The 26,026-nt window shown below is 34.5% G+C and overlaps 1 protein-coding gene and 1 long non-coding RNA gene across 14 annotated transcripts in view; one reads left to right on the plus strand and one right to left on the minus strand.

The window, feature by feature from the left end:
• CDH18 (cadherin 18) overlaps positions 1-26,026 on the plus strand; it is a 499,122-nt gene that overhangs the window by 322,910 nt on the left and 150,186 nt on the right. For all 12 annotated transcript variants that reach the window (XM_064427840.1, XM_064427851.1, XM_064427862.1 and 9 more), the window contains one exon: positions 16,712-17,192. In XM_064427840.1, coding sequence (XP_064283910.1) covers positions 16,965-17,192 — 228 coding nt within the window. In that variant the 5' untranslated portion in view covers positions 16,712-16,964. The remainder of the gene's footprint in view (positions 1-16,711; positions 17,193-26,026) is intronic.
• Positions 4,864-23,923, minus strand: LOC135304947 (uncharacterized). 2 transcript variants are annotated; one of them, XR_010366187.1, is made up of 8 exons: positions 23,544-23,923; positions 21,496-21,624; positions 20,392-20,558; positions 19,449-19,606; positions 14,806-14,844; positions 13,627-14,589; positions 12,252-12,319; positions 4,864-6,280 (listed from the first exon to the last, which is right to left on the minus strand). It is a non-coding gene; the product is annotated as an uncharacterized LOC135304947 (long non-coding RNA). The 2 variants fall into 2 exon arrangements; XR_010366186.1 differs by having other exon boundaries at positions 12,252-14,589.

Raw genomic sequence — 26,026 nt, forward strand, 5'->3', positions numbered from 1 at the left:
TGATCATTTCAGAGTGTTGAAGGAAATCCTCTGTCTTGCCTAGCTGCAAACTTCTTCCATCCACAAAATTTAGTTTCAATACTTCTGCGTCTGAGGGACTGCACACCTTCCTCTGCTGTCTCCTTGGGTTTTGGATGGAAGCGAGCTTCAGCTCCTGAGTAATGAATACTGGTTTGCTAGAGAGGAAGGGTGGAACTGAAAAAGTGAGAAAATTGATAAATTACACAAGCTAGAAGGGTTGTGGGATTTTAATGGAACGATAAGTGGTGTGGTTTGCTTTTTTTTTTAATAAATATTACATATTTTAGGCATGACTGTGATATTGTAGGACATCTCCTGTGGCTGGTAGAAATATGACTTGAGAAATTATCTGCAAGCAAGTTGCCATGGGGATGTAGCTGCAATACCGTATTAGTAATCAATGTCAAGGCTGTGTTGTACACAGCAGTCACTGAATTGCACGTATCATAGAAGTGAAACCAAAAGATTTCAGTGAGATGTTGGAGAGAATGATGAAGACTGCAAGGCTTATAATCCTTTTACCAGAATTTTGTGAGCAGTAAATAGCTGATGATCTTATTTTCAGAAACAAGATTGTGATCCTAGATTACTTGTAAAATTCTTGCCCTGCTCAGAAGGATCAGAGGGGTTGCTATCTAAGGGTTTTCCTACACACTTGGCACTAATTATGCTCTTATTAAATAATTAAATTGAAGAGATGCTACAAAGTACTTGTGTTATGGGCCTGTAGAATATTTTCTCCTGTATTTCCCTAAAGACTTTTTTTCAGGACACAGCACATATGAGTGAGTTTGTGTCAGGGACAAAGACTGATTACTTTGACATTAGCTGTTGGAGGCCTTGTCTGTGCATATGAGAAGGTTCATGATGACTGAGAGTGTTCAGTGAGTGATGAACAGTTGTTCTGATGGTCTGTAATTGTGCAGAGTGGGAGTATATTGACATCAGTAGTACATAGCTGTTACTGTGTTTATTTAAGAAATACTGATAAACTAAAATGTGTGTTGATGTTATTCTGGTGGCTCATGGTATTTTGACATGTAAATTTTTGGTGCATTGGATTTTATGGTCAAGTGTTGAAATATATAGAAGTAGAACTGTCCCATAAATTGTTTGGTTTCAGTAATTTATTTTTGTACATATCAAACAGTTCGCATCTTGTACGTTGTGTCTTACCACTAGCATGTGTAGTCAGCTTCCCTAGAGTCCCATTTCCCATCTCCCTGGTGAAAATGCAGTAAAAAATTAATTAGAAAAAAGTATGGTCTTTAGTACATTACTTTCATAACACTATTGCTAAAAGCAGCTGTAGTAGATGAGATGGAACTCCACCTGTCCATAACTTCTTTATTCTAAAATATTGTTTATAAAGAGGTGGTGGTGTTGTCTTTTGGGGTTTTTTTGCTATCAAGAGAAAATAGATGTGCAGCAGAAAGTGAATTTTGGAAATGCACAGAGATTTTCCCCTGTATTTAGAATGCCTGTGTTTAAAATGAGATAGTATATATATATATAACTAGACTGCATTAAAACAATTATGATTTATTACAGTCCACATAATAAAAATAGTGAAGGGCAGAAGATGAAAGGGAGGAAAAAACCCACTACAATCCACAAGATTGTTATGTTTAGCTATATAATTGAGTTTTCGGTAACATTTAGTTACTGGCAGTAGAAAATTGGCTTTCTTTCATGTACATATAAGGCAAAAGTCTTGCAAGGGTATGATAAAAATACTAGGATATTAACTAGAAGCAATTATGGCTAGGCAATGTTTAGGACCAAATATTATTGAGACATATCAGTGCTTTGCATTTGCTTTTATCTATTTTATCTATCTAGCTAAAATAAGTTAATTGTTGTTTTCAGTAGTCTATGAATATGGCATATTTGAATGATTTTCTATCCAAGGTACGTTAAGGGTATCTTACAGTGCATATATAGCATACACTTATCCTTTAATAATCTCTTTTAAATGGGAAAATTACATACTAAATGTCCTTGTTCATACTTTAAAACCTGGTTTTCTCATAGCAGGCCGTATTTCTCAGACATTTGTTTGAATACATGCTGAAATGAACAGGGCTGAACTCTGCCTCTTGATAATATATTGGTGTGTTCTTGACCTTTTTGTACAGAAGGAGATGTCCCTGGCTGGCAAAATCCCTGGCATAGTGCAAATACACTGGGATCAGTTCCTATAAAACTGGCTTACACATGTATGAGTGTAGAGGCAGTATCTGAGCACAATGCAGGTAGGGCTGGCCTTTAACCCAAATGCTTGGTCATGTTGTGGACCCCAAGGTCTGTTCTTTGCTTTCAGAGCTGGAGAGATGCTGTTCACAAAAAGAATTGTTCTGGTACATATTTCTTGTTTACAGACAGAATAACTGGAAATGTAAACATCAAGAAGTTATGTTGGAAGTATTTTGAGTTTCTGATTATATTTTTCCTCTGTTTTATTTTGTGCCCATTTTCTTTTTAATTATATATACATTATGTAATTCAACTGGGCTTTTTATGTTTCTAAAGAAAATATAAACTCAGCTTTTGAAATATATAATCTATAAAAATAACCACACGACACATTTTTTATTAATTTAAAATTTGGAGTCCAAACTGATCAATATAATTGATTATGAAAACATTTGTAGAAGATAAGACTGCAGTTTAATGAATTTCAGTCCTTTCCCCAGTGTTTTCCAAGAGTAATGTTTGTAGTGCAGTATAATATTGAACTCCTTTTTACTATTTTCTCTCTGTTTGTATAATTAACAGAAGTCAAGAATACCTGTTTTCATGAAATGTGGTAGAAAGTGTTAGGTAAATTCCTACAAAAGCTAATGCAATCTAGGAAACTTAAAACTCACTATTTTATACATTTCATACCTTATAGAAATAGAAACCTATAGAAATAGAACCTATAGAAATAGGTTCTCCAGATTACAAAAACAGAGTATTTGACTCTTTGGAATATTAAAACAGATGACTGCCTTTTTTGCTTTCTGTTATTTAGGGGAAATACTACAAAATATTATTACTCTAATGAGTCATCAGTGTCAATTCAGAATTGTTTTAGTTCTTCAGTATTATTTATTTTCATTGCCTTTGGATTAAGCACTGAACATGACATTCTTTACTGGGTATTTTGTTCAGTGTGTGTATCTTTTCATGTGTCTCTTTTCCTTCTCATACCTAAATCTGCAATACTGCAATAATCATACAAGAGCCCTTCATTTTCCTGCAAGGGGCAGGCACAAGTGTTTAACACCTGTCAGTGTTGCTTAAATCTGACACAGGTATCTTTTACAGACTGTTCAATCTCAAGATGTGTATAAACCCAATAATGTCAGCACCTCACAATTCTGAGTTTTAGAAACAAAACTTATATTCAAGTTTTAAATTTACAGCAAGCTGCATGATGATGATGGTGAGGATGGTGTGTAGGAGGTGATTTCATAACCATGAAAAAAATGCAGCTTTGTTCTGCTCCTTGCAAAGTGATGTCACCTCAGAAAACAAACTAACAAAATATTTCACGGCTGTTTTTCCAATATAGGATGGGTTTTGGGATGGAAGATAGTTGCTGTACAAGCTCTTATTCCATCAGCCATCACCTGAGGTTAAAGATCAGCTGGGGTTAAAGAGAGGCCCCTTAGTCTCCTACTTGCTAAGTTGCCTTAGCCTCCTGTGCAAACAATTTCTCCACGAAGAAGAAAGAGGTTTAAATCTTCCTTAATGCTATTAATTCTGCATCAGATCAGGATTATGAACTTTTATTAGCTTTCTAAGCTTTTCTAATCACTGTGGGTAGTTTTTGGTTTGGTTTTGGGGTTTTTTTAATAATGATTTGTCTTGTGATAAAGATTGTTGCTTGTTGATAACTGAATATTTTTTATTCTCAAAGGCTGATGAGGTTTTGCTAGTAGTCTCACAAACAGCCCAATCCATATCTAGTAACAGTAGCTTTATGTTAGAATATGTGGAAAATCATGTACTCTTAACAGTGAAATATTTATTAACTTTAATCAAAAGTAGCAGGTTACAGATTAAATTATAGGTACACAATTTTAGTTATTTGTCTTGATTGTTTTCATATTATATATTCCAAGCCTCATGAAAAAAAAAATCGAAATCAAACCTGGAAACTATTTCACTTTAAAATTTCTTTTTCATTGTTCTATCTCTCCTTAAATTATTCTTTCTCTAGTAACTCTGCTGAGCGACTACTTTCATAAGTAGGATATAACTTATTACAACTTGTTCAAAGTTGATTTTCATGTTTATTTAGATGTCTTAGTCTACCATTTCCATGACTTGCTTGAATAGAGTACTCTGAACACAGTGTAAGAACTGTCAAGTAAGACTCAAAATGGGAATGAGATATGAGTCCTCGCTCAGATATGGATCCTTGCTGTGAAATGTTTTCCATCTTAAAGTGACAGTGCAATTTTGCTAGTCTTTCAGTTCTTTTTCTGGTGCTCTTTTAGCAATTCTTGACATCACTAAATCCTCATCCTTCTCACTTGAAGAAACAAAGCTAACTCCAGAAGACATGCAAGTCACAGTTCAAGGCTGTCTCTGAATGCCAAGAGTCCAATTTTTTCCTATGAAGCACATGGTGAATGATTTCTTGAACGTCTTCAACCCACAGTCTCATATAACATACCCTACCTTTATAAATGCATATATGCATTTATTAGCAATATCAAAATGATCTTACAAGGTTTCTTTTGTCATTAGAATACTATTTTGGTAATGGAATAAAAACATATTTTGAAACTTGAATTCTGCATTCTTAAGTTTTCCTAGTGATTTTATACATATAATATTATCTGTGTATAGAAGCTGTTTTTCTAGCACCATAAACCATCAATAATGTGATATTTAAAATGTTTCATTTTAAGCTGAGTTTTAGTCAGACAAGCCAATTAATGTGAATGAGCTTTTCTTTAATAGACCTAAAGTTAAGTAACTCTTTTTTTGTTTGCTCAATCAGAACCTAAGACATGATCCTACTGATTAACCTAGATTCTCCTTCCCCTTCTGTTTCTGAGGATTTGCTGGTGTTATGGCTTGAACATTAAATCTCTATCTACCTGTTTACATGTTCCTGTGAAGTTGTCAGGACAAGAATGCTAAAATTTTTACAAACATGAAATAAAGTTGCATATACAAAGTCTGTGGCCATCAGTGGGATTAGTATATCTAACAGTTTGCTATTTAAGTCTTAAATACTTTGTGAAAATGGTCCACCGTATGAAACTCAGATTAATATTAAGACCATTGGTAAGGTCTGACTTTGGTATAAATTAAAAATAACTTTTCTAGAATAACACAGAACTTTTTAAGGAAGAACTGAGGTGACTTATATCTAGACAAAAAAAATAAAACAGAGTAATACAAAAGTTATGAAAGCTACCATGGCTGGAAAGAAGAACAGGCTCTCTGCCTCAGAAAAGGAGCTTAGGAAAAACAGTAAAGAACAATCTGAAACAAAAGCATGGAAATAAGTCTTTCTGCTCTGGAAAGATGAGTGAGAATGAACATGACTTTGTGTGTTTTAGTATTAGCACAAAACTAATTTGTTAAAGATTAATATAACAGCCTTAATTAATATAATGAAATATTATGTGTTCAAAGAATGTTACATGAATCAAAATTGAAAGAGTTGAATTTTTTGTTGTTTTTGTTTTTCGCCTTCTTGGGAATAAACGTTATGGTATGCATAGATGTTAGAAAAAACAAGGTATCAAACAGTCAGACAAACACAAGAAAATGTCACTGTCTTGTTCAAGTCAATATTGATTTCCACTGATAACTGAACATTGTTATTTAACAAGTACACTGTCATTTTCATAGTTATTTTTCCTGTTTTACAAATTCCATGTTGTGTAATGTACAGTTTCTCAAGACAGAAAAGACATTCCACTCATCCTGCTTATAGATCCCCTCCCCTTAAAGAAAGAAAAAAAATGCCTATACAACACAAGCCATCATGTATATAAGAGAATTTTCATTTTATGATAGAAAAAAATGCAAGATTAAAGAACCACAGACTGGGCCAGGTTGGAAGGAAGCACAGTGGGTCATCTGGTCCAGCCTCCCAGCTCAAGCAGGGTCATCTCAGAGCATATTGTGCAGGATTTTCTCCAGATGGTTCTTGAATATCTCCAGGGAGGGAGAGTACACAGACTCCACACTAATTCATTCCAGTGCTTGGTCACCCTCACAGTAAAGAAGTTCTTCTTGATAGTAGCTATAAAAAAATTTTAATGATTGAGGTTTTCAGTTGTGGAGTTGGGGATTTTTTGTTTGGTTTTGTGTTTTTTTTTGTTGTTTTTGTTTTTTTTTGTGGGTTTTTTTTTTTTTTGTTTTTGTGTTGTTTTTTTTTGTTGTTGTTGTTTTTTTTTTGGGGGGGGGGGTTGTTTTGTTTTTTTGGGGGATTTTTTTCTGTCCATAGCTTTGAGTACTGGAAATGGAAAACTGGGCAAAAATTAATTAATCATGGAAGATTTAGTTAGAAATTTAAACAGACCAATGTGACTACTGAAAGATAGCTTGTAGAAGTTTTGTTCACATAGGTACACACATACAATATGCATCTCTATGTGGAGACAGACTAGCAAGGTTGTGTGATTAACACTGATTCTATTATGACTGGCTGAAGAAATGTCACAGGAGCAATCACAGACTTAAGGACATCTCAGTTAAATTGTGATGTGATAATCACTGCCTATAATTACCTTTTCCTTATTTATCTTAGTTTTTCTACAAGTACACCCAAGCTCAGTATCTCTGGTAGCATTACCTAGGTAGTCTTAGTTTTAAAGAGTAGTACTCAGACAGTCATCTGGGCAGTGTGGACTTTGTAAGACTCTCCAAAAGATCCCCCCATATACTTCTGGGATGATCCATGGAATTCATCTGCTTCTCTCACAGATGTCTGTGCAATTGAGCCATTCCTCTTGGCTCCGTCTCTAAATTCTCTGTTGCCTCTTGTTTTGCCATATTTACTGTTTTCTGAACACCTATTCAGTTAGCCTAACCCATACAACAAATTTCTCTGCAGTTAAACAGTTACATGCAGACTAGAAACCCAAAATATATATATAAATACTGTATATTACGTATTTTTAGGATTTCTGTAACAAGATTATTATTAATAGTATACATGATATTAAGGAGTTTAACGTGCAGTGGTGAACTGCTAGCAAACAACAAGAGGTAAATGTCTTTAACTGCTTCTGAAACACCAAACATCTTCATTAGATCTCTCTTCCATTTCTTTATTTTTTGCTAGTCAATGGGATACTACCATACTGCTCAGAGAAGCTCTTGCTATTCATTTTTGAGAAATAATTTGTTAGGACAAACAGTACATGTGGACTATACACAAGTGGGTTATTGCAAGTTCATTCTATTTAAACTAAGTAATTGCTCATCAGTGTCTCATGTATTTGCTTTGTTTCCTGATTGGGTGACCTGACCTTAATACATGGAGGAATGACTCAAGAAATCAATGAGATCTTTATTCAGCTAGCAAGTTCCTTGGGAAGAGAAATAGCACCGAAGAAAAGCCTCCACTGCTCTGGGAATATAAAGGGACCTTTGCACTGCCTTGCATACCTGTATTACCCTTGACTAGAACATGGACCTCAGATATAAATGTAGATAGTTTCCTCTGGTTGAGGAACAGAGAGAGACGTGAGTCAGATTAATGAATCATCTCTCTGTGTTTCACAGTTATTCCTTTCACAGCAGGTAATGGCTAGCATGACTGTGTGTACAATTATATTTACAGAAACAGTAGTTGGATTTTATCTGACTAATTGTGTTGTTACTGTGTTGTGCTTCTGACAGTCACTCTCTGTGCAAATCATTTGGGTAGAGTTGCAAAAATATTTCTCGAGTTGTTGGTTATGTCATTTCATTTGTCTTATCCTGCAGTTTCCATATCCCTGCTTATCACAGGCAAAATAGTTTTTTGCGCCAGCTGAGGATGGCACTGAATCCCTTAATCTTGTTTTAATGTCATGTTTAGATTATCTGCTCATTGTAGCCTATGTACATGCAGTGCTCTTTGCAGATTACGAACTTTTTCGGTCTTGTTTGCGAACTTTTCAGATCCCTTTCTGTTCAAGAAAGATCTGTTTCATAACTCATTTAACTCTCTTTAATATAATGTCTTTCGTCAAGAGGGTACCAAATGCATTGGTTTGTAGTGTTTAGTAATTTCCTGTACCGATTTATGAATATAAGAATGCTTTCTAATTACCATCTTCAGCATTTTATCAAAAATCAAGGAGTCTTAAATTATCTCTACAGTTAATCACTCACATTTAGTGTAAAAGACAGCATAGCAGAACACAACTCATCTTGCACATCATCTAAGCAAAGCATCAATTAGATAAACTTTTAAAAATCTTGATATGACAATACAACTTTGACTGCATAGTGGTGACCCTCTAATTTTAAGAATTTTATTGTTATTGTTGATTAAAACAAATCTATTTTTCCTTGAATAACATTTTTTTAAATTGTTAGAGGCTTTTGTGCTTTTGTGTTTGCTGGTTTGGTTTGGTTTTTAATTTTTGTATCATATTGGGAGTCAGTGCACCTAGAATCCTTTATTTGGACCATTTAGTATGAATCTCCTTGGCTGTGTAAGGTGCTGGATTAGTCACCTAGTGTGATGTGGCTGGTTTTCACTTTTTGTGAGTGCAGCTTCAGTTAATGCTATCCATTAAGAAATCCATTAAAGTTTGTGTTTAGTGATAAGCTATGCACAGTCCCAGAAGAAAGTATCCTGATCATGACTTCACATTTATTTTTACAAATTCTGTGAACTCCTGTTAAATCTGTTATTTTAAGACATTGGTATGCAACAGTCTTGACCGTTTATTTTATTAAAAAAAAAAAAAAAAAAAAAAAAATTATAAATCCGATGCTACCCCAGTACATATTCAGGAGTTTCTTTTGCCAACATTAAAACCTTCCAAAATTTTGGGGTTTTTTTGGTGACTATTTGTCTTCTAAGCCTCTTTGGTTTTTCACATTTGGTTCATCTTCATGGTACAGCTACATAGGATTCCAGTGGGTTTTTTTTTCCCAGTGAAGCCCATGTAGATAAAACACATGACTAATCTCCTTTAATCCAGGTGGGAAGGTGTTTGGCCAGAACTGCTTGCACTGGTTCAGCAATTCTGTGCTCTTTTAATTGCAGGTGCTGCTAGGCTATCCTTAAAATTCTCTTCATAACAAAATTGGAACTACAGTTTGTGTCTCCTCTGTAAGGAATGTGATACTTTTTCTATTAATATTTGTAGAATCATGCAGTATCTTGAGTTTGAAGGGACCCACAAGGATCATCAAACTCTTAACTGCTGGCACTGTACAGGACATCCCCAAGTGTCACACCATGTGCCTGAGAGCATGGTCCAAATATTGCTGGAACTCTGACAGGCTTGATGCTGTCACCACTTCTCTGGGGAGGCTTTTCCAGTGCCCAACAACTCCTCAGGTGGTTGTGACCTTGCTTGACGCAAGTACACATCATTTTGTTGGGTCAGTGGTCAGCAGAGAGAAGAGATCAGAGTCTCCCCCTCTACTTCCCCTTGTGAGGAAGCTGTAGACAGTAATGAGGCTGCAAAAGCTCTTATTCATATGTCTGTTTTCTTTTGTGACCCCAGATTTAACTGATGCAACCTGTTCCAGTCAACCAGGTAAGTTCCTAATGCTTAAAAAGTTAACAGGCAGTCAAGACTCCAAATATTGTATTTCTTAAATTGGAGATAAAAGTAAAAGAAAACTAACTTTTATCTAGGACTTGAAATAACCAATGCTGGTTGATTGCTAGGGCTGCAGCTAGGATTTTGAAGGAAAGTTTGAAATTTTCTATTTCATCCTGAAAAAACAGAATTAAAAAAAAATCCCTAGAAAACTCAGGGTGTTAATGCTGAGTAGAAAGTAATCTCTGGTCTTCTTCATTTTTCAGTCTCAAGATATTATTAACACAATATAATATTTTCACAAAGGAAAAGATCTGACAAACCTTATGTGCTATAAATAAAGAAGAGTCCATACTTGTGCTGAGTTAAAAGTTTAAGTACTAGCTGTCTAAAACCAAACACATAATGCAAATATGAACAAACCCACTATCTTTCAATTAGGTCTCTGAAAACTAGTGAAATGATTATAAGCTAATTACTTATTCAGCAGCTGTTAATCCAAAAAGATATCTAAGCTTCATTTTCTGTGGTCTTTATGGAATAGTAATATATCAATTTCTGTTACTTAAAAGCTACTGGAGCTGAGTCACTAAACAAGAAATATTAATTTAGAAAATGATATCAATAAACCTTATGAAATATGTAACTGAAGATAAAAGGAATATTTCAAAGTAGCATCTGCCTCAAATGGAAGAAAAATTGGAAAGAGAAAAAGAGAAAGTTTTATGCTTCAAAAAATAACCTGGATTGTGAACATTTTTGGAAGAAATCCTAGATGCTACAACCTGTAGGATTAATGGAGTCTTCTGACATTGTCTCTGTGGAGCTACAAGTCAGTAAGAGGAATGGAGTCTCATAAGTATGGATTATTTGATGTATGTATGTCAGTCAGGATGGTGTTGAAAAATCCATCACACTTTGCTATCTGAAATAATTTAAAACTACTTAATGCTGACTCTTCAGCTAAACACGACTGTTACCCTTGAAAAATCCACTGGAGAGAGAAGCTCTTTTTTACCTTTGCAGTGACTGTTCTTTGGTATCTAATACAACATTAGGACATGTAAAACCACATCTGTAATGCCAAATTGTCTTTTTTGTTACGTAAATTTATTTTCAGAGGACCAGCTAGCCTGCTTATCCATGAGAAAGATTTCTCTGTTGGTTTATTTTTATTTTTTTTTTTTCTGTTTTCAAATGCCAAAAAAAAAGTGACTTCCTTTTACTTAATAGTATTCCAGGATATGGCTTCTGTTTTTTGTTTCTTCCTGAGATTTTGGTATACCTGTTTCTTTCCTTGTAGGTAGATAGGAGATAACGGGTGAGAAAAAACAAAAAAGAAGGGCATTTCTTTTCCTTTTCTTAATTTTCATTTGGCAATGTCAGCTAGAGTGATGTACTAATCTAAGTAATTAATTTTTTATTAAGTGTTTCTCTGATTGTAAACTGAATCTAAGAATATCCCAGCTTTTTGCATGTACTACATAACAACCTGTAATCATTAAGCCTCTATAGTTGTCCTTATACTGTTTTATTTCTTAATATGGTATATATTTTTAATTTTTTTATATCAAATGTGTTAGCATTTGGCTTTATCTGTGAATTATATGTGAAAATGTGGAACTTAGAAGAGCTTTTTGAGTGTGGAATGTAAAAATGATAAGGAAAAATATACTAGCTTTGTACTTCCTTTTTCATATTCAGCATACCAATTCCCAGAAACCTATATTCCCTGTGGAATTTTGTTCCATGATTTTTGTTACCAATTCATATTTTCTTTATTCAACTGTCTTTTTTTTTTTTTTTTTGAAATGTATAAAATACAATTCTTAGATTTCACAGACATTGTACTGCTGGATTTTTTACATCTTCTCTAACAGCTTCAGCTGTTTCCACTTGAACTTTCCAAACTACTTCTCTGTCTTGATTTGTTTACCAGTGAATTCTCAGTCTCTCTTTTATATATTTTTCTATTTGTTTCTCATGCTCTTTGTTTGTTTTTTTAATAATGTCTGATTGTTTGTTGGTATTTTAGATTCCTCTATCCACCCTTTTCTTCCCACAACAGAATTTCTGTTGCCATATATGAAAGAATGGTCTTTATTTTCCATGGAGGTGTCTTTATTTTTTGTAGTTGTTGTTTCTATTTATTTTGTAAAAGGGAGTTTATGTAGAATAATTTAATAGGTAAAGTAATAGTTGGTATTAGATTACTAATCTTTTTGGGTTTTTGTGAATAGATATGCTACTTATCAAATGCTGTGTGTAAATGTGAAAGAGTGGTACAAGAAATAACACCCCTTGACACTGTACAGGCATCAGCTAGATTTCCTGGTTTAAAGAGGTGAGAAGAGGGGCATTCAATGCTCTTTTCTCTCTATTTCTTTAGGAAACTGATCAATTTCCAGAGTGATAAAGACTATGTTTCAGAATAGTAATAGACCTACAAATAAATTTAGCAATAATTTAGGAGTTTAATATCTCATGCAATTATCTTACCAATTAATGGAAATTTCCTTATGCTATTGAAGTAAAAAAAGGAGTCCAGTTTCCCATTTCCAGAAGGTCTGCCAATATAGAACTATAGTTAACACATTTTTAGTTATTGGAATCACTATTTAACCACTTCAAGAGCATTTTCTTAATTAGAGTTTTCTTAGTTTTCAGTCTTATACACATAGCTACAACTAAAAACAACAAAGAGGCAAGACAGCAGCATGTAATACAGTTTTAAATGCATTCCAAAACAGTTTTGTCACTACTTCTGTCAGATTGACTAGCATCAATTGTGCAGAAGACAGACAATTATATATTGTGTCTCTATTAGGTAGGCTGAGAAGAGCTTGGTACTTCAGTTTATTGTATAACTTCCCACAGCTCAGCTCAACCAGCCTTGGGAATAGAGAACAGAGATCAACTACAGATGAACGACTTTCCTTCATCTACCTAGAAATGTCACTTTTTTTTCTGACAGCTACCTGAGGTCTTCAGGAATACTGTATGTTCTCTTAGCAATCTATCAAACTCTTTTTCAAAAAATGTAGCAAAAAATCACATTCAATTTTCCTTTCTGACACTAGTGCATTATTCTGCCTTAGGTCTCCAGGTCAATATACCATTGTTTCTGCAGTGCTGAAGGATATAATATTAGCAATAAACAATAAACACAGGCAATCCAGGACATAAGATTTTTCTGGGTGTTTAGATAGATAGATAGATAGATAGATAGATAGATAGATAGATATAAAACAATGATAGTGATTTGAAAGTGTTCCAATTTTGATAATTAATTTCATTAAAATTCTTTAATTTTTTTTTTCTGACAGGAGGAGATTTACAGGGCAGAGGGCAGAGAGAGAAATCAGAAAGCATATAAGCAATTTAATTTATTACAAGCTCCATAGCTAATTGTCACTCTGTCACCATGGAACTTACAGGGGTTGTATAAAAGATAAGTTGTATTGTACTAAATGTGTATCTGCAGAACTTGATCATTCGGAAGAATTCAAATGAGGGTAAATTTGATGGAAGATAGAGGACACTGAGATTCAGGGAAAGTACCCATTACTAAGGACGCATCTCCTCATGGTGGTGAAACATACACATTTTGCATCACTATGCTGCTGTTTGTTTCCTGGGAATTCATTATAGTATACTGCTTACACTAAGCAGTAACTATTGTGCTGTAATGGTTTCCAGCAATGTTGGTAGAACTTTCCCATCCCATCTTATTTAATTATTTATTTGAACTTGCTCTGACAGTCTCTTGAGCTACACAACTCATTTTCATGAGGGCTCCCAGATGGCTATAACACAAGTCCACTCTGCTGTTGAATGAATCTTCATAACAAAAGCCATAAATCAAGACACTTACTCTGAAGCTGCAGACAAGAGCAATAAGCAGGCAGCATCTCAGTGTGTTAGCTTCAATTCAAGGGATTTCAGAAAGTTCTTTTTTTTTTTCCCTCCGTTTTTCTTCTATTGCTTGTCTAGTCTTTGTTTTACTGTCTCCTCTGTGTTAATTGTGTGAACTGTTTCCATCTGACCTTCCCCCTGTAGACACTCTCTGCTGTCTTCAAGGTAGCTTTGAGGTTTCTTTTGGGGAGGGTGTCAGTTCTTCATTAAATGCTTATTCTAGACCTTTAGTAGGAGAGTGCTGAATAAGGACCTTTGTACTAAGCATTAATTAGGCTTTGGCTTTAAAGATGTTTACCAGAGATGTAACACTTCAAAGAATTGACACTTAAACACCCTCCTGTTTGATTGCTGAATTTGTCTTTGTGGAAATGATTCTTTAGGCTTCATGTACAATTCAGGAACTGTTGAAGGCATGAACTTATGAGTACAACAGGAAGTAGATATTGCAAGGTTTTTTCCTGTTGTTGTTGTTATTATTGTTGTTATTATTATTACTACTGATAAGTATATTTGTTCAGAATAAAGGATTTTAAAACTTTAATTTTGGGTTCAGGTGCTTAAAATTAAATCTCTTAATTGAATTTAATAAAATAATGGTTTTACTAAATAATAATGCATTGCCTCCTAGTTAATGCTAAGAACAAACCTTTTTTTAAGATTAAAAAGCCCATCATATTTTGCTGGTTTTTTAATCTATTTTTTTCCAATGTAGTTGAATATTATATTTAATATTATAATACAAATGTATATTATTCATAATATATATTATACATGTACACACACATATATTAATACAATATGTCCTTAATAGTTGTTCTGGTTCATATGTGACTGTGGTATAACACTTTGCAGGCTCCATCTTGGTTGTTTTGTTTTGTTTGTTGGGTTTTTTTTTTTTCCTATGGATGACTTCTGACTTCTGAGAGGAAAGAGAAACAAAGTTGTGTGTAGTAAATCTTGATTTGTTGGTAGCTTCTATACTCATATATGAATTTTTATGACGCAAAAATTTCCATCACAATTATTACCACAGATTTTTTAAACTAAGTTTTAGTAGTAATAACCTAAAATTTATTTTAAATGTGCTATTTTGAGAAATCTCAATGCACTTTACATACCATTTGTAAGTTATTACCTGATGCTTGTGGTCTTATGAATGCTCCCAGGCATTTCTCTGGATGGAAACAGAGGGAAGAAAAATATTACTTGAACGGATAAAACTAAAGTGTTAATATTTTGTGAGACACTTCTTAATTTTAATGTATATCTAAAGCATAATGATGACTAATCTATTTAAGTAGATCATCTGCATATATAGAAATCTATAAAAGGAAACTGCATGCTTCAAGGTAAAAAAATTATTTCTAACATGAATCAGCAAAGAATGCAGAAAGGCAAGGAAACTAAGCAAGAAGCATAATATACCCAGAAACAAATGTGAGACCCAGAAAGTCTGGATTTCATCCCTGATCTAACTTAGACATCATACAACATTTAACTGTAAAAAAAATCCTATTAAATCACATTTGAACTTTCAAGAGAGAATAATTCGCCATGCTGTATAAATCTTTTCAGAGATGGAATGCCAGAATTTAAGGGAATGTTGTCTTGGACTTCATAGTGATTGAGGGGAGACTACAGTGCTTTAGAAACAAGAAGTAGGATAATAAAGGCTAGATGTCTAAAAATTTATTTCTTCACTCAAAAACGCCATAAAGAGTTTCTTTTTGAGGTCCTGCACAACTACAAGAGACTGAGGTTCTTTCTTCTCTTCAGCAAAACCCACTGTCCTGAACTGAGTACTAGCAATGGAAAATATGTCCTTTCTGTCTATATCTAATGCACAGTAGTCTTGAAGTATTCTTCCATTATTCTGATGAGGAATTGTTTTCAGCCAGGAGGTTTGGGATTCCATTATTATTATGAACTTGAGAGAAACATATGTTCAAAAAAATTGTAGCCAAAAGACACCTAATACATTTTCTTCCACTGCACAATTTTTTCTGTCTGATTTCTAAATTATTTTTTTGTTCTTCTTTAGGAATTTTGAACTTATTCTGTTGGGTTCCTATGAAACCTAGAAAGAAAATTAGTTTAATTTTGTTTTTGTTTATGTAGCTTATGTTTCTGTTTCTGTACCTTTATGATACTCAAAGAAGACCAATATTGGAAGAGTCCAATTTTTGTAGTTTCAGTTGCATATTTTCAAACTCCTGATGTACTGACTGATATGGAGATAATCTTTGACATCATCGGATAACTGAACAAATGGTTACTTTAATGTGACTGTTTTTCTAAGGTTGAAGAAATATTTTACTTTCAAGGTACTTGGCTTTAAGCACTACATCAACTTCCACATATATTCACATTTTACTATTGTAATAAAAGAGGTTGCATTTTCCTTTTTGAGGTTGAGAAAATATTATTAATATGCTGAAAATACTGATATCAAAACAACATGAATTTCCTGTTAGTATGACATCATTTTATGATGTCCTAGATAATACTGGTTTGAATTTATGTAAAGCACACTGTGTAAAAATGCACATTTTGACTAAAGCTTCCTGTCAGTATGCTCTAGTGTTGACTCAGACTTTTCAAAGCCCATTTTGGTGGCATTCTTTCAAAATCCTTTATAAACTAGATATTTTTCATCAAGCTGGATAGCTGTATGATGTATAGAACATCAAAAACTCATGTGAAACGATTTAGTGATTACTATTTAATGACACTGTAGGACTGATTTGTTCTACTGCCATACCAGGTCAATGATTTGTAGGTGAAAACCAAAGGAACTATTCTGAATCATCCAGGTTTTAATTATGAGTGTTTTCACAGCTTGTGGGAGCCATGCTGTCTTACTGTATTTAACATAAACAATCAGGAAATGCTTTTACAGGAAGGATTGAAATGAAATTTTAGTTCCAATGACAGTCTTTGACTGAGTGCTTAGTACAACTTTGAGAGTAATCTAAGGTCAGAAACCTGAAAATTGCTACTTCTAGTGATAAGTAAGTGTCTTTCTTTCCTTTTCATATTAGATAGAAAATGGTCGGCTGTGGAACTCTATTGTGAAGACCTCAGAAGAAATATCAATTTTTCCAGTCAGCTTTTCATAATGTAAATATAATTTGAGCTTTCCCAAATGGGCAGCTAAACCATGAACAAGCAGAAAAACCCAATTTGGACTGTATTTCTGAAGCAGACTTCACCTTCTCTCTCGGGAACTTATTGAAGGATTACAGCTGAAAAAGACAAGAGAAAGAAAACCTTGAACAGGAATCTTATCCTACAATGAGAATTACAAGTACATCTTGTATCTGCCCAGTCCTAGTTTGTCTCTGTTTTGTACAGAGGTGTTATGGAGCTGCTCACCATGGCTCCATCAAGGTGACCAGAAATCAAACCAAGCACATAGAAGGCGAAACAGAAGTGCATCATCGTCCAAAGCGTGGATGGGTGTGGAATCAGTTCTTTGTTTTAGAAGAACACATGGGACCAGATCCTCAGTATGTAGGAAAGGTAAGGTGGTTGCTCTCTTTTGGCTTTGGTTTGTTTCTTCCATTCCTTGAAATGTGGCACTGATAAGAGTCAGTTCATTTATCTCCTTAGATGGCACCTCTTCTTTTAAAGGAAGACACCTCTTGGATTGCTACATATATTTACAGTGAACTTGCCAGTTGCCTGTGAATACTGTGTTTATTATCAAAAGGATAATAAAAGTATATAGGATCAAGAAACTAAAATATGATAAAATAGTTTTTGTTTTTTTCTGAGCTCAGCTAAACACTGAGTGTGTGCAGTTGATCCTATCACATCAATTTCCAGAATCCTAAATGCATGGGGTCACTGCTAATGGCTTTTCCAGGCTATTTCAGAATTATATTCAGTTTTGCTTCAGGGAATATTACAAATGCAGTCTAAGCTCTACAGGGTATTCATTCCACTCTGAGTGTAAGGTGGAATAGGTCTCCTCCAAAAGGAAATGCTCTGTGGCCTTCTTCATACGAAGACATACGAGATGCCTTACTTGTTAGAGTTCCTCAGAAGTCTGTGAGAACAAGCCCTGCATTTGTGTTCTGATATATAGAGTGAGCTTCAGACATAATGTTCAGACTAGTGTAATTGAACTGAAGCCTGGCCAGCTGAAGTCTGATTCATCATGTGTAATGTTGTCTGTAGAGCTTAGGTGTTAACTTGCATTAAATAACACACAACTCTCTATATAACTTTAACCCATGATACATGACAGAGGAAGTTTTGCTCTCCTTTAAGACTGTCTTGCTCCATTATGATATAATTTTTTTATTAGATAATCTACATGAGTCTTAATTTTCTTAATGAAATCAGAGAAATACGTAGAATATGTATTTCTCTGAGGGCAATGGGGAAGAAGGCATGGAAAAAAGAATTATTTCATTTTAGTTTCCCTTGAAATTAGAAATTCTGAAAATTGTATTGTAGAAGGTGATGCAAGGGAACCAGTAGCCTCTGAAATCACAGATGTCTGGTAGTGAAGGCTTCCAAATTTAAACAGTATCTTCTGAAGTAAAAATAGGAAGTGGAACAAATGTATTTAAGAGACTGTTAACACAAAGGCTGAAAAAAATACCCTGTTATGCCAAACTTAATAAAATACTAAGTATTTCAGAATGCCAAAAATTATTGGGATATGTGAAGGAAATGTAAACTGAGAAAGGACGTTTCCACATGGAGGTAATGATTTGCATTGAAAGAGAAGCTTTTAAAAGGGATAATGGGATGAGGAGATATGCCTTCAGACTGCTTTACACTGCTTAACATTTTCATAAATTATTTTGGAATAGAAAAAAACCTGTAAAAATATTGTTGATTGCAAAGCTATGCAGGAGAATCAAAACATTGTCTGGAAAGAGCTAGATATTATGAATATGGTTCGGATATAGAGATAGAGAGTAAACCTTGGGAATACAGAACAATGTAATGAATTTCTATTATACACTGGTGATTTAATTGAGAGTAGGAAGAGAGAGGAGTGTAATTGAGAGAGGAAGAGAAAGAGCTGGTTACCAGATCTAGTGTCATACCTTAAAGAAGGTGAATGTGATAGTAAGCTGCAAAAGCTGATATATAAAGAACAGGGATAAAGAGCACTGAAGCCATTGTGGAAAATAATGTTGACCTATTTGCTATTCTGGTTACTTTTAGTCAAGAAAAATGGATTTATATGTGAAGCTGTACAGAAAGAATTGAACATTATGGCTGGGATAGTAATGGAGAATAAAATATGTTTGTTTAATTATTTCCACAAATAATAGAAGAGGGCATATAATAATCTATAAATACACCTCCGAATAAAGCACAATGAAAAATAAAAGCTATTTAGGTTGATTGCAATTTTACTAGAAAAAATAAGGTTTTGTTGCTGTGAGTTAATTCAGAATTAACATTTAATAAATTTAGAATGAAAACAAGAATAAGTCAGATTCTGAAAGAGGCTACTAACAGGAAGAGAAAAAAATAAAATCTCAAGGTGTTTCAAAGTACAGCATATTTGTCTTTATGAAGGCATTTATAGACATGATTGCATGCCAGAACAGAAGCCTAGATTCAGTGAGCTAAAGCACGGTCCCTTTCAATTTTATGTTCTTATGATGCTATTATATATTTGCTTTCATCCTCTGACCACTCTATTAATGTCACATTTACAGAGATCAATGAATAGAATTTCTTTCAATCCTTTGTGGTCAAAATGTGACTGTATGCCTTGTTTGAGGACATTTCTCCCTCTGCACTTACCAGTTTTTCTCCCATTTTCCTCAAATAATTCCCTCTGGTGCTCATAATTTTCTACTGTGAGTACTTCACAACATTGGTAAGCTTGTCTTTGCAAAAGCTTTGTGGAACTTGAAAGCAACTGTACTCTATTTTTCATTTGGTGTGATTATTCTGATGACCTGATTTGAAGGAAAGATCAATTATATTAGCTCAGGCATATACTTTTAATTAAAAAAAAACAAAAACAAAAACAAAAACAAAAACAACAACCAAAAAAAAAAAAAAAAAAGCTGGGGGAAAGCCTGAACTGAGACTGTCATAATACCAGTAATTAGCAAAATTTCAGTAGTGGTCATTTAACAGGACAAACAGACATTTTAGAAAAATAGATTTTTTACTAATGTTGCATTAAATTGTACACACCTCATCAAGGTCTCATTTTACATGCCTTTAATTTGACAAGTAATTTTCACACAAAGCCCCTCAGTTATAAAGGAGGTCAATGTCCTTCAATTCCAGGCTTCTGTTGGGTGGCAGCATGCTGTCAATTCTGTCAATTATTAATTCTGTAGACTACTCTGCTTCACTGGTGAGAGTTCTGCCATTTCAGATCTGTCCTTTCACATATTTCACACCCAGTTTGGGAGGAACATCACAGAAAGCAGAGTCATTATGTACAATGGTGTTATAATGCTCACAGTCATTGTCATGGAAATGCACAGTGAGGACAAGAATAGGGTGGCCTGCAAAGAAAATTGTAAGCTTTCTCATTCTTACTGTGAAATGACTGTCAAGAGGATGGATTAATTCACTGCCATCATCATGACAACAGTGTTAGGACAACAAAATATCATTATATTTTAATATCAAGCATCCCCCCATTCCTCAGTTATTTTTCCTTTTCTCTAAGAAAGTGTCATTTGGACAATTCTGTATAGAATGAATCCCTATTAACCATACTCACAAGGTTTTCTAGGAACATGGAGAGACACAGGTCCTGGAAAGATTAGTTTATTGTAGAAATGGAAAATGATCCTTTTGTAGACATTGTCTGAAGTTCTCAGATTATGGAACTTGTTTCCTGCTGTTGCTGTTGTGGGGTAAGTCTTCAGTATTTCAAAATATGTTTCGCTGGTGAAAGAACCCCAAAAAAATAGTTTTGTATTTAAAAAGTTCTTAAAAAAAATAGTTTTGTATTTAAAGTTCTTAAAACCACAATGACTTCTTTCTCCAAAATTATTGATTATTTGTGGATGGTTTCTGGAAAACTTCTGAATGATCAGTGATATCTGTAAGTGTTAGTTCAGAGAGAATATTCACCTGCAGTTGTAAGTATGTGTCTGTCTGTGTGTGTGTGTGTTTGCAATGTAGAATCTATGGAAATATGAGTAAGGAAAATAAAATATTGTCTCAGATAAGTAACTTGAATGCACAGACTGAGCTTTCAGTTATATGAGACTTGTCTTTTGTGTGTCGCTGATGTAAATTTCAAATGAAATAATAGCCATGAGTGCAGAAAGGGGCAGGGTTAGTGAATGCAGGAGGACCTGATGATGAGTCAGTTACCTACTGCACCAGCTCAGAGGAAAGAAGGTTTTCCTGCAGAAATCTAGAAAAGCTTGGGCTGTAGTACTGCAAGCTTTTACATTTGTCATAGCTGACATAGTTTACATTTCTCTTGCATTTTCTTCATGTCTCCAGGTTAGATAACTCATGTCTCAACATTTGGAAAAATAGCAAATAAAGAATTTTAGGAAACAAGTGAAGAACATGCTTCAGTCCATAACATTCTTTATTATGAACGTTCACACCTCTGTCTCCAGAGGGTTTGCTCCTTCTTAAAATGACATTTCTAAAAAAAAGTTGTACTGGAAGCAAGCCATAACTACACATTTGCTGTGCTTTTTCTTTGGAGAGGGAAGTAAATAAGCAGTGATAAAATGAAGGTCACCATGGATTTGTGGCTGAGTAAGTCATGCTATTAAGACTGAATAACAGAGGAATATGATGCACAAGACTGAAAATTTATCTGTGAACCCTTTGGATCTCTGAAATGCCAAACCTATACCTCTTAATCCACTTCAGATGACTTCTGAAGAGTAAATAAGAATGACTGTTCAGGTATTCAGATCTGCATTGGTTTTCAACTGCTTTTTTCTTCCCTAGTTTGGGGGATGGTATTTCACTTAGTTCTTACCTGTAATGCAAAAACACAGTTTCAGATTCATGGTGATGTTGGAGATAAGGAAGTATGGAACCATTGGAAATGAGTGTGAATATAGGAAATGGGAGAAGAAAGTATCAATTTTTAATGTGTCTTGAAATGTTTGTACTGAAAGTTAGATTAGGAAAAGAATCCCAGGTGTTATATTGGATTTACAAGATAGCAATTCTTTTAATTCATCATTTTATTCTTGAAAACATAAATACAGCATAACAGACTTGTCATTCAAAATTGTTTTTTCAAAGTAATATGTGACATGTTATTGCAATAAGTTAGTTCTAATACAAGACAGTGAATCTAATCTTCCCTGACCAGATCAAGAGAATTTCCCATCTCTGATTTAATGACAGTAAGGGGACATCATATATGTTTTAGAATAAGTGCCAAGGAAAAGAACAAAATTGGAGTTTAACAATTAAAATATTTTTATTTGATTTTAGAGGTTTACATAAAATAAAATATATCAGATGTTCCAGCATTTTTAGCACAAGCAAGTAGTTACAAAAATTTATTTTGATAAAAACAAGTTTTATTTCACAGTAGAGAAAATTGTAAGGAAATTTTAGATGACATAGTCTAAATATTTTGCATATGATTTGTTAGCCATTTCTCTGCAAGAAGGTAGACAAGTGCCATCAGCAACAAAAACAGCTTCTCAAATAATATGCATCTCACTTTCTACCTTTTAGGTTGCTAGTTTCACAAATAATGTATTTATATAAAATAATTTTCCTCTATACCTAGGGAAAATGTAGTAGCAAGAACATGAATAGTAAACCTGATGTCAGTATAACACAACATTATATGGCCCTATATCACATTAGATGTCTCCTTTTCTACTGAATTTTTTACAAAAAGCTAACTCAATATTCTTTCCAAACCCAAAGCTTTCCCAAATAAAAAGGCATGCATATGTACTTGTTTTGTCCTGAGTTCTCTTTGCACAGACAACTTTGCTGCCTCCTACCTTCATTTGAGAAATGTTAATAGCTCCACCTTTAAAAGTTAAAGGCATACTACTTGAATTCTACAAGCTGTAAAATGCTGTGGACGTTTACATTTTTGGGTGTTGGTGTATTTTGGCTTTTTTTTTTTTTTTTTTGTGTATGTGTTTTTTTTTTTTTTAGTGGAATTTCTAAATATTCAAAGGCCATTTGGGGGAAAATCAGATTCACAGGAGACCTTTCATCAGCTGTATCAGTCTGACTTTATTCCAGTGTGTCCACCTATATCTGAGGTTTCCTGAAGCATGGCACTGACAGGGGCATTTTGACTCGACAACAAAAGAAGCAGAAAAGCATGAACATATTGAAGTTCAGTCCTAGTCCAAAGACATAGGATAAAGTGTTTACCTTGTTTAACTTCATTTAAGTCAGCATGAAATTGCACCAAAAAGAAACGGGCTCTTTTATGTCAAAACAGCTACATTAAATCTAATATGTCAAAGTAATAACTGTTTTTGTAAGGAAGCTTTATAGAGTCTGTCAGTTCTATATTGCAAAACATCAGCTCTCTATGTGAAGACTGTTATTTAAATTAATGGTTCAAAATAATTTTGTCAAGGTGATCTAATCTTCCCTGAAGTTATTATGGACTGAAGAACTTGATTTTTTTCCTTCCTTTTCTTTTTTCTTTTTTTTTTTTTTTTAATATAAGTTTTACTTCTTATTCTTTAATGAATTTGCCACACCAGCAGCCAAGTTCCATGACTTTAACATCTTTACACTGAACGACGACTGATGAAACCAACATCTTTTGTGTGGAACTGCTATTTCTCACTTGAATGGTTTACAGTTTTGTTTTGTTTTTGGTTTTTTTGGTTTTGTTTTTGGTTTTGTTTTTTTTTTTTGGTTTTTGGGGTTTTTTTTGAGAAAATCCAGCATTGTTCTTACCTAGCCTTGTTCCCGCCTTTCTCTTTTTCCTTACTTTGGTCATGAATTGGTTTCGAAGCGCTGCCGCCGGGGCTGTGCCGGCGCTGCCCGGGCCGGCCCCAGCGCAGGGCACGGCTGAGCCCCTCAGCCCCGGGGAAAGCCTGGCCAAGGGAGGGCAAAACGCTGCCCGGCAGCCAGGGCTGAGCCAGGGGAAGCGAGCGAGAAACAGCGCTGCGAGCCCCGAGGGGACAGCGGGAGCAGGGCCGGGGCAGGAGAGGCCCGGCAGGGATGGCCCTGCGGCCTGGCACAGAGCCCGGCCCGGCTGCGCTGTCCCTGCGGACCTCGGCAGTGGGCTCACGTTGGAACAGGGATAATGTGAGGAGAGAGGATGCAGAAGGGAGCTGTTATGGGCTGCCTGCAGACCCCCATTCCCCATCTGCCTTGACCCCAGGGGATAAGAGAGAGACACCAGTCAGGACTGAATGTGATCTTGGGAAAAGGTTGGGTGTGGGGAGAAGCTGTTTCTAATTTTTCTTTCTTTCTTTCTTTCTTTCTTTCTTTCTTTCTTTCTTTCTTTCTTTCTTTCTTTCTTTCTTTCTTTCTTTCTTTCTTTCTTTCTTTCTTTCTTTCTTTCTTTCTTTCTTTCTTTCTTTCTTTCTTTCTTTCTTTCTTTCTTTCTTTCTTTCTTTCTTTCTTTCTTTCTTTCTTTCTTTCTTTCTTTCTTTCTTTCTCTTCCTTCCTTTCTTTCTTTCTTCCTTTCTTTCCTTTCTTTCCTTTCTTGTCTTTCTTGTCTTTCTTTCTCCTCAACATCCAACTCTATTTTAATTGCCAGGAAATTTAATTCAATTTCCTCATATTAAATGTCTTATAGATACTTGTCAGTGACCTCTCAGTTTTCTCCCAACCTATGAACTTTGCTTCATCTCATTTTCTCCCTCTGTGATCTTAAGAAAGAAGACTGAGAGAGCAGCTGGGTTGGTGATTAGGAGCCAGCCAAGACTGACTCACCATGAAGCTGATGTGATACAACATGCCTGCTCTGTAATTGCATCTTTTGCTCGTGCCATACTCTGAATGCACAGCCTCTTAGCCTCTGACACTCTGTATGAACCCTATGTAAAATGGCCGTATAATTGGTATATGTTTAAAAAACAAAAAAGTTAAAAAAAAAACAAAACCAGAAAAACAAACAAATAAATAAAAACATAAAAAAGAGGTGTTACACCAATTACATCCATCAGATGTAGCAATAAGGAAACAAAGATAATTCTGCATATTTTTGTATTAATCAGGATCTTAGTAATTTTGTTTTTAAAGGATATTTACCATCTAATTGTAAATCAATAGATAATGAAGCTGAAAGTATGCTGATAAACTCCAGTGTGAATTAGCACGTCAGTTACTTCTCTAGTATCTTCTTGACATTAAGAGAGGTGCTCATTCATGTTCATTGTCTGTGTAACTTTCAACACCCACATGTCTTGTTGTCTTTTAAAAGATTTTGCTACATCAGTTTGCTATTCAATATAGTTTATCAACTCATTCAGGATATATTTATAAAAATACATATTGTCTGGACGTGGCTTGTTTAAACACTGACAGGAACGTTTCTGTTGAATGATTCAAACTGTAGTCTAAATAATTTTGTTTACTGTATAATAAGCTACGAAAGTTTAAAAAGGTGAAATAAATTGAACATCAAAATTAGGTCTCTTTTCATCTAGACCTATGTCACAAATGAAACCATGCAGAACATGCTTCTCTGGCCTGCTTTTCTAAGGTGAAGATGCTGTAACAGAATAAGAATTTCAGGTCTAGTAGTTTATTAATTAATCTTGAAATGTCTGGAAGAAGGTAAATATGAGACTGCAATAATTCTAGACTGAGCAGAGGTAGCCAAGGGTGATTTGTACACCATATTCTGTACAGCTGTAAAGATAATTACTCAGATTTGTTGATTTTCAATGTAGTGCCTTCTCAGTAATTGCTTCTCTGCCTTAGAAGTTACACTGGCTAGATGTTATCCTTCAAGTCTTTGAGAAAATTTGTATCTAATGCCCAAATTGTAATTTTTTTTTTTCTTAGAACACAGGCACATTTTTAAATGGCGATAAAAATGTATGAGACAATAAGAAGTATGAATCAGGAATGTCTGGGTTTTTTTTACTTTCTTTCTCTTCCCTCCAACAAGCAATAGGAGTCATAAAAAAAGCTGCCAAAACCATAAAACCCCCTGAAAAAACAAAAAAAGACCAACTAAAAAAAAAAAAAGAAAGGTTGACAACTTAAAAATAAAGGAAACATTACAGCTATTCTTGTATGAAATTGGTGAAACTGCTTCGTATAGCATTATTTGATATTTAATGCCACACCAGTGCTCCTAATTAGTTTTTCAATAATGAATTGAGGTAATTCATCAGGTAAAAACTATGGCACATTGACAGAAAGACCATGCATTCAATAAATCAGATCAGTATGTCCACAAATACAAATAGCTCAGGTAG

Source organism: Passer domesticus, chromosome 1 (genome assembly GCF_036417665.1).
Source record: "Passer domesticus isolate bPasDom1 chromosome 1, bPasDom1.hap1, whole genome shotgun sequence".
NCBI lineage: Eukaryota > Metazoa > Chordata > Aves > Passeriformes > Passeridae > Passer > Passer domesticus.